A 10,006-nucleotide genomic window follows, 5' to 3' on the forward strand; every position below is an offset into this window, starting at 1 on the left:
CAAGTGTTTGTTAATACAAATAAAAAGATTATTTTCATATTATACAAACTATAAAAAAAACCTTGACTATATTTGCATTTTAATTCTTGCTTAGAAAATATTCATTTGTTCGAAATTTCCAGAACCCTTCCCAAGTCATTAGACATCTGGAAAACCCAAGTCATTAAATATTTGGAAAATCCAAGTCGTTAGACATCTGACAAATCCCCAGTCGCTAAGGAATCGAGGGAATGCTCAAGAGTATTAGCCATCTGGAGAAAAAGTCGTTACATCGAAAAGAAAAAATAAGTGCATAGTTGCATCCACTTCTTGTAGCACCACAATCACCTCCATTGTTGTCAGTTCTAACTGTCCTATCGCGTGGATATTTAAAGCAAACACACGTCAAGACAGTCGCTAGTCAGAGTTGGTCAGTCAGAGGTAGTCAGCCATGAGCTATTCAGCCATAAGCTAGTCACTCAGAAACACAGGCGCTCCCTTTGGGGGGTACGCCATGGAAGGAAGTCGGCCTGTCTTAGCAGATCCCCATGGAAGAGATGCTCCCTTACTGGGCATTCCGCAGAAATTAGAGGTGCTCTCGTAGAAGGGACGCTATAAAAGTCACCGGCGCTCTAACATTGGGGTATTCAAGAGAGGAGGAAGCTCTCCCGGTAGAGTCGTTACTCAAGTTAGTCTATGCCATCGCAAAGTAGCTCAAGGTGCTATAGCCATCTATCACTCGGTAGAGTTTCTCAAGGATTCAGTGCGAACGCGCACTTTCTCATATTCAGTGCCGACGTGCACTTTCTCATATTGAGTGCTGACGTGTACTTTCACATATTCAGTGCCACCACGTACTTTCTCAAGGATTCAGAGCTACTACGCACTTTCTCAAAGAGGTGATCATAAGCAGGTGACCATCGCGTGTGTGGACACGAAGAAGTGTCCAGAGATTTACGACCTCACACTTCTCCATGTAAACATCCGCCATGAAACTGCATGATCTCAACGATTTTCATCACCAGCATTATACCACAATCATTATAGTGTATTTTCTAAAGTAAAACGCAATAAACAGCACGAGAAATAGGTGTGTCAAATATTGAATTCATGCGCTACCCCTTCCCACTTACCCACACTTTTCTCCCTTGGACTTCGTCTAATTCTAAACATTTTGCTCCTTCGAGCCAGATAAGTGGAAGTTAGTGCATTCCTTCAGTATTAATACAACAGAAGGGATGTACTACTAAACTCTCTGATCATATACCATCGTAACATTGCAGTTCCTATCATAATGATACACGGTAACTGCATCACAACGGAAACGGATCTCCGCACCACTGTAATTATTCCATTGTTGTTGTCCTCTTATCTACGTTACTATTAAGAAAAAGCAAAACTACGAGAAGAAAGAAAAAATGGAAACTATAATTCCTGAAATGTCCATTGCACAAGAAAGGGAAGAATGTATAACCCGCGACGTCGCTACAGATCGAGTAGCACTGGGATTTTGAAAGCTCAAAGTCAGTTTAATCTTATTGAAACAATAAAGGAGCTAGCTAAAGGGGTCCCTTCATCTCATTTGGATACATCCATCAAAGAAGTCCTAGGCATAAACGAACAAAACAAGGAAGTGTCATCATCTGACCACAATCACCTATGGCACCAGAGCCATTATTAGCAGTCAGAACATTGCGGCAACTGGTAGAACACGAGGGAGAGAAGTACCCTCTGGCAGTGCCATCAATCATTCATGGCAGATATGTCCATGATATTTTTGGAGATGTGGACACGTATCAACAGCTAACTGAAACCGTAGTCCAACAACAGAACCACCGCATGGCGGGCTGTTTCCCATATGTTCCCCATGGTAAAATGGCACTTAACTTGACCAAACATTATTGATAATTGACTTTCTCTCATTATTATTTATTTATCCTTGATTCTTTTACTAATGATTGAGAGTAAATTCATGAATTCATACTTATTTTAAATAAATATTTATAACTTCTTAACCTTTACAAAATTTGGAAAATCTCTTCTAGCAGAAGTATAGCCCCTTATATAGTAAGTGATATTGTAGAATTATTTGAAATTATGATCGAAGAAAGTTTAATAATAATTTCTGATATAATAAATATATTATAAGCAACATAATTTAAATACCTCCCGTAGTATTTAATTTGTATTTATAATAAAAAATTATATCTGAACAATATAAAAAATACTTATAACATTTAAGAATAATCAAGATAAATTTATTACAAAATATTATATTAAAAATATAAAATATTTAATAATTGATGAAGACAGAAAGGATTAGAGTGATAGAAAATTATAAAAAAGTAAACAAAATATATTTTATCCATTATCTACTTAATTGTATAAATACATGACAACGTAAAGATAAAATAATTCTAAAAATATTAAATTAACTTTGATATATTAAATATTTCATTGTTTTTGTTTTATTTGAATATTTATCATCGGAAGTGAAACATTTTTTGAATGAAAAATTTTTCGGAAGCGTGCGATCAACTAATTAATATCAATTAGTATTAATTTCAACTAATTAAATATACAAATCAGTAAAGAAATATAATATTAATAGGATGTAATTTAGGATGTAATGCAGAGATAGAATGTAACATCTACATACATCTTAGTTATACGTGGGTGCGTTTTATTATATATATATATATATATAAGTGGACGTGCAAAAAGCTATTTTATATAAAAATATCTTTGTTAAAAGTGATATAAAATGTACAAATATTCGTAAGTTGTATAATAAGCAAACAAATAAACGCGCTTGAACATTTCATAAGTACAGCGACATAGTACTGATAATCGAATATCTTTCACTATTGTTAATAATTAACTGAAATTCAAATTATATTTAAGAAGCTCCATTTAACAAATTGTATAATTCATAAAACGTGTAAATATATAAAGACTCACGGTAATCAAAATATAAAACTGCATACAGAGTAACACAGTACACGAAAAGACTTCAACATCAAGAAACATAAAGTTGAATATATTTTCGATTTCTTTCGCAAATCTGTAAAACATTTAAGCTTGGAATTATAAATACATATTATTTTCTTTCAAAATAATTTACAGTGGAAAATTGTTTTGAAGTTCAATATTTATTTCCACAAATTATTTATATTACAATAAAATATAAATTTAACATATCATTACAATAAAGTTTTTCTCTAAATCCTTCGTTGAGAAATTTCACCTTATTTGGGTAATCAATAGTTTGAAAATTATTATTTTATACACGTACGTATTAATATGCACTTACTCATTTTTACACTTCATTAATGATAAATTGCAACACAAATGTTTATTATTGAATTTTAGAATATTTACTTATAAATTCGTAAATACTAATTATTACGTATAATATAATGTAATATACATTTTATAATTTTTTTTCCAATATTAAGAAAACCCGGTTTTGGAATGAAGCTATAAACAAATAGATAATTATATTAAATGAATTACAAACCATCTTTTATATTTTGTCTCTCAAAGCTATTAATATTGATAAATAACGCACAGAAGTTATAATGATCTAAAAATGAAAAATAGCATGTTAAAATATATAATATACATGGTATCTTATTGAAATATATCGAAATGAACAAACTTGAGAATACAAACGCATAGAAATAGGAAACAATTTTCCTGCAGATATTTGTAACGGTTTCCCTGCTCTTTGCATCACAATGATTAATAATTTGGCATCACTGACTGATAAATTATACCACTCGTAATTATAGGCAGATTGGCTGATAGATAAACCCTAAAAATTTCAATTATAAAAAGTCTTAAATAACAGGTAATTTTTTTAAACCGAAAACACAAATGGAATAAATAAATACGCATAAATAAAACTAATGGATCTTTATTATATTCAAGATGTTTGTAATAATTTTCATGATTTTTAAAAATTAAATACGGCATTAATATTTAAATATATATTATTAATATTATTATTATAAAAATAAAAGTTTAACTGGTATTTAAATAATTTATTTCTTTAATAAAATAATATAATATATATTATGTTATCTAAAGTATATCTAAGCATATACGTGCATATGTATGCACAAATTTATATTAAAGTAAGCTATCTTTATATAATAATATATTTGTTAAAATTAAAATAAAATGGAATTATTTTCATACCTCATCTCGCAGTTTATCAGTTGTATAACAACAAACAAATAAATGCGCTCCAACATTTAATAAATATAGTAACAGAGTACTAATAATCGGATATTTCTTACTATCGTTAGTAGTTAACTGAAATTTAAATTATAATTAAGAAGCTCCATTAAAAAAATTGCATAATTCATAAAACGTGTAAATATATAAAGACTCACGGTAACCAAAACATAAAACTGCATACAGAGTAACACAGTGCAAGAAAAGACTTCAACGAGAAACATAAAGTTGAAGATATTTTCGATTCCTTTCGCAAATCTTTAAAACAGTTAAGCGCATAATTATAAATATTTATTATATCGTCTCTTATAAATATGAATGCGCGCACGCGCGTGTGTGTATGAATGTATGCGTGTATGAGTCTGTGCATGCGTGTATATATGTACGAATATATGTATGTATGCGTGTATGCATGCTTTTATTTATAAATGTTTTTATACTTTTAATTAATTAATTAATCATTACTTGTTAATATTTTCGTGTTTCATAACGATAAATTCAATTTTCTTCCTAATCATCTTGTTACGGTCGTAAATATCAAGCTTTTCTAAACGTAGTCTCAAATTACTTATTTGACAACGTAAATGTAGTACAAGTCCAATGAAAATTCCAGTGACTCCCGTGTGGGCTATCGTGGTTAACACAGTAGCTATGTATTGCAAGAGCCACGTAATCTCGTAAACCGGACTTGAATTAATATCATACCAAAAATATGAACTAATCATGGGAAATTTCCTATCTGCATGACCTGCATGAATATCTATATCTTGACCGATGGTCATAAGTAACAGTCCTTCTATTGAGAGGAATCCTAACGTCATACAGATTAACAATATTTTACGAGTTACTGCAGCGTCTTCCCTCATGTTTCTCGTCTCAATTTTCGTCTTTCTGGCATTCCAAGCATCGATCACCAACGACAATGTAATCACCAATTCTATAATTATTACAACCATTCAAGATGTAATCCCCAGTTTTTTACAGTTATAATAAATATTACCCAATTATGAATTTCCTAATTACTTTACAAGTAAAAATGTTATATTATTAATGGTATTAATCAATACCTTGAAGCAAGCTTTTTTATTACCATATTTATTCATTTATTAAACAATCAATAAAATTCATAACTTTTGAATATTTACATATGTTACATTTGTTATGTTAAATTTGTTTGTATTAAATTTTAGAATATCAAATATAAATACTCAATCAAGGTACCATTATGCTTATTTAAACGTTTTTTAAAATAATTTTCATTCTTGTAAATCATACTTTTAGAAGTTTAAATGCCCTACATTGAACATATATATATATATGTCAAATATATATATATATATATATATATATATATATATATTTGAAAATTAAGTTAGATAATAAGAAAATAAGATAATAGGATATATACTTGAATATTAAAATTCTATAATCGGTACAGATTATTTTAGAGTGTAAAGTATATTCTAGCATTTATGTTCTACTATAAATAATGATATTATTGAGGTTGAAATATATTTACACATATGACATTAATATTTTTAATTAAAACTTTGATATTTTGATTTTATATATCTATAATAGAGGATTGTGTATAATTAACTATAAATTAATTACATTTTAATATTGAGTTGCAAATTTCATAAATTTTATAAGTTTTATAAGTTGCCCGATCCCTTTCATATTTCAACTTATCATAGAAATAATTTTACATAAATGAAATAATAACGTATGAAGTTTTACATAATAAAAATATACCTTTTCTGTGGCGCCGAAATTCAAACATTTTAAGCACAACCATGGCAATTGGTAAGTTAGATAAAAGATTGTCGATTACAGCGTTCAAATCACCCATTACTCTGATAAGTTGTAGTGTTTGTGGTATAGTAATAAAACTTATGATTGTGGTAACGGTTACGATGAAAACAATCAGTGAAAATAGTTCTTGATGTTTTGAATTATTGGAAGCTGGCCATAATCCAACTATTGCAAGATTTAAACGGCATAGGCCAAAAACGTAATTATAATCTGTAGTAGAAGACAAATAAATAATTTTTATTAATTACAAGTAATTTTTTATTAATGAACTAAATTATAATTATATATTATAAAATTACTTATAAGACCGTTTAAAATTTTTTACACAATAACTTCTAATAGCTTACGGATTTAAGTATTTGAACGTGTGCAATAATTATAATAATTTTATATCTTTATATTCTAATAAGAATGATGGTTTTTCAAATTTAATTAAATACAGATATAAAAATTTATATCTTTTCATAACGAATTTGTATACAAATTTATGTTGTTATTAAGTGAATGATTTGAAATAAGTACTATCAAAATAATTAAAACGGGTAAAAAATGTACACTTTATACTATTGAACTAAAATAATTTTTTTTAATGGTACAGTAATATAAATCTTTAATTTATATTTGAATTTTTTTTTAATTTTAATCGTATAAGTTTAGTTAATATATAAATAATTATTAAAAATAAATTAATTTAAACCATATAAAGTTTACTTAGGTTAGAGCAATACATTATGATTTATATATTATAAATCATGAACAATAGTCAAATAATATTACGTACAAAATAAGATACAAGACAACGCATTTCATATTAATCAATCATTAACACGAATAAATTTATTTCATAATTTTTAGTAATTTATTTTTTAACTAATGTTTTCTTTACAAATATAAAAATTGACATATAAGCGATGAAACTTATATATTACCATCGCATATTCCAAATTTTTTAATACAAAGTTATCAGATATTTTTATGGATTATTGAGTTGTACATAAATTATATATCTATATATATATATTATAGTCATATCATTTTAAATAAGAATTTAAGTTTAAAAATTACAGTTTAAACTGTATTAAAACATGTTTGTAGTTAGTAATCATGTTCAAGAACCGCTTTTATTAATTTTTTCAATCACATCCAATCTTTATATAGTATATTATTGATTATTCTTTATTTAAACTATAATGTTTTAAATATGTATAGTAATGAAGTAATAATTATGCATAACAATGAAATAATAATAAAATAACATATTATAAATAACATATTATAATAACATAATATAATAATGTATTATAACGTATAAATTATTCTATTGTTTATAAAATATTATTTAAAAAGCCGAATAATTAAAAGTAGATATTTAAATATTTTATATTTTTATTGGAAATAAATTACGTACCCTTCCTCTTATCCAGTTCCATATTTATAAATGACTGATATAGACACTAAGAACACGCAATTAGTAATGTGATGTTACAGTTTCAAATTATAAATGCCTAAGTTATTATCAAAAGCACTTTTTTAGAAATTCACTTTTCAGATATACTGAATAACATAATGTTACACTTATTATATTTCATTATACACAGTTGTTTTTTTTATATTTATGAGTAATAACATTACAATTTTATAACATATTTGCCATGAAACAATTTAATAGAAAATTATGAATCTTATAATTTTATATAAGACTTAAAGACAAATTTTAATTTCTTCATATTTAAAATAATATAAGAAACGTCTAATTAAAATGGATTTAGTCGAATAATAGATTGAAATTCAGAAATAAATAAAACTAGTTATTCAACTTCATACTTGTATTTACAAATGAAGAAGATGGAATATTATTGAAATATTGTCACAGAAGTATTCTAAATAATCAAGAAATATATTTAGAAATAAGTAAGGCTGAATATTCAACTTTCTAAATATATTATAAAACAGATAAAATATTTGATTTTAAATTAAATTATTATATCTAATATTTATATTATAATAATAATAATAATAAACACGTAGGTAACTAATGAATCCACAGCAACACTAGAAAGATCATACTTATCGAATAATGCATTGGTAAATAGAAAAATCAATATTACCAAGTGTTATAATTATAATTTTGAATTATACCGAAAGTAGGATTTTTCGATAAAGTTTTAGTAATGACTAATAATTAGTGTATTAAATGTCGGATTTCATATTACAAAACATCATATCTACTTGTTATTATCAATTCTACACCTGAAAATGAATTATGAATTCTTTATTAATCATAGGTTAGTACATCAATACCTAATTACAAACAGATACAAAGCAAAAATAATTGATTTTGTGTACGCTTTGCTTATCCTCCATCACTTATGCCATTAATATCACAGTACCATGAAAAAACATGAATTTCGAAAACTTTATATAAAATACCTGAAAAGTATAATTAGTACATTCTTTCAAAACGGCTTCACCGTTTCATTTATTTGTAATATAATCTTATAATAATAGTTACTGAATTTCCATTCTAACTTCTGGATCAAATTAATTTAATTCATTTAATATTCTGATACAAGTGTATATTACAATGTTTTGAGTTATTAGGCCATAGAAAATTGTTGAAATTAACTCATAAATCTCCTAAAGTGATTTGGCACTAATCTTGTTCATCGATACCTTAAGTGCAAAAGAGCAGTTAATATTAAGAAAAGATTAATAGAAAATCATAAAGTATTATATTCAGACACTTACGGAAGATCTTTCAGTTAATTAAAATGAAGATAAATTAATGTATAATTTTTTTAATTTATTTGTTAATTTCTGCTGTTAAATTAAATATATGAGATTAAATTGAATGAAGGTACAATGTTTAAAAACTTTTCCCATGATATGTTATATTTATTTTTCTGACAATATTGAATATATTAAATTTTTTTTAGTACTTGAATAATTTATCTATTATAATTACATTCCTAATTATTCGGAAATTTACAATTTATTATATGAACAATTGCTCTGCGGCATGTATAGCTAAAAATATTTAAGTTAATTTACATCAAACAATATAATAATGTTTTATAACACATGTATAAATATTAAAATAGTAATTATGTTATTATTTTCTAAATTATAATATCAATTATTATGCTCGGTCTGTTACTGCTAACAGCATTGATAAGTATGCTAATGAAGTTTTTAGAATCTGCAAACATTTATTATAAAGTTACATACGTAAATTCTATTATACAAATTAATTTAAATGTAACGTACTAACTTGAGTAAATTGTTTTAAAGAAAGTGTACAAAATTTTCCAGCAGTTACTTCTAATGGTGTTCTTGCTCTATGCATCAAAAGAATTAGCAATTTTGTATTCTGTGTTGAAAAATTGTACCAATGGCAATTATATGTAGATTCGTGTATAGATAAACTCTAAAATATAGAATAGCTCGTAATGATTTAGATAGAAAAGGTAAGAAATATATGTAAAAATATACAAATGATTTAAAATTATAAATCAAAAATATAATTTATAATTATTAAATTGATTAGCAACTTGAAGTGAAATATTAATGAAATTGAAGGGTTTAAATATCTACTTATATTTTTTTATCGAACTATTTGAATTATAAAGTATTAATTAAAAATTCAAAAAACATTTTTAAGTAATTTATTTATAAATAATACATACCTCCTCACGTAGTTTATCAGCGATGAAACAACATAAAAATACATGTGTTCCAATATCGGAAATGTATATCACCATGAAGATTATTTGAAATATTGGCAGATTCTTTTCTTTCGAAAGTAACTATATTATATTTATACTACTATAATTAAATATTAAATTGCTTAAAATTTTTTTTTATATTTTTCAACGAACTTACAGTGACCATGATAAAAATTTGTAGACAAATTTGTACGGTACACGATATAATTTCCAAAAGAAATATAATATTAAAAATATTCTCTATT

The 10,006-nt window shown here is 25.9% G+C and overlaps 2 protein-coding genes across 2 annotated transcripts in view; both read right to left on the reverse strand.

Moving 5' to 3' along the window:
* Positions 1-3,505: 3,505 nt before the first annotated feature.
* LOC105364260 (odorant receptor 4-like) lies at positions 3,506-6,209 on the reverse strand. Its single transcript, XM_011502150.1, has 6 exons — positions 5,977-6,209; positions 4,687-5,158; positions 4,380-4,479; positions 4,183-4,299; positions 3,641-3,796; positions 3,506-3,565 (listed from the first exon to the last, which is right to left on the reverse strand). Exons 1-6 carry the CDS (start codon positions 6,071-6,073, stop codon positions 3,506-3,508), a joined length of 1,002 nt encoding a protein of 333 aa, XP_011500452.1. The 5' UTR covers positions 6,074-6,209.
* A 2,966-nt stretch (positions 6,210-9,175) lies between these two features.
* The window catches only part of LOC105364271 (odorant receptor 4-like), a 3,024-nt gene continuing 2,193 nt past the window's right edge, over positions 9,176-10,006 (reverse strand). The window contains exons 3-6 of the mRNA XM_011502160.1: positions 9,919-10,006; positions 9,723-9,842; positions 9,308-9,463; positions 9,176-9,235 (exon numbers count right to left, since the gene is read on the reverse strand). The exon at positions 9,919-10,006 is cut by the window's right edge and continues 6 nt beyond it. Of these exons, the coding sequence (XP_011500462.1) occupies positions 9,176-9,235; positions 9,308-9,463; positions 9,723-9,842; positions 9,919-10,006 (424 nt within the window). The remainder of the gene's footprint in view (positions 9,236-9,307; positions 9,464-9,722; positions 9,843-9,918) is intronic.

This window comes from Ceratosolen solmsi, unplaced genomic scaffold (assembly GCF_000503995.2).
Source record: "Ceratosolen solmsi marchali unplaced genomic scaffold, CerSol_1.0 scaffold10, whole genome shotgun sequence".
NCBI lineage: Eukaryota > Metazoa > Arthropoda > Insecta > Hymenoptera > Agaonidae > Ceratosolen > Ceratosolen solmsi.

What these genes read in the sequence shown, in the direction of transcription:
- LOC105364260 (XM_011502150.1), bottom strand. Translation starts at nt 6,073, where the DNA reads ATGGGTGATTTGAACGCTGTAATCGACAATCTTTTATCTAACTTACCA. An exon ending in AAACACGAAAATATTAACAA is followed by an intron (nt 4,480 to 4,686) that starts GTAATGATTAAT and finishes ACTGTTTTAAAG; the next exon opens with ATTTGCGAAAGGAATCGAAA. An exon ending in CTGATAAACTGCGAGATGAG is followed by an intron (nt 3,797 to 4,182) that starts GTATGAAAATAA and finishes TGAAATTTTTAG; the next exon opens with GGTTTATCTATCAGCCAATC.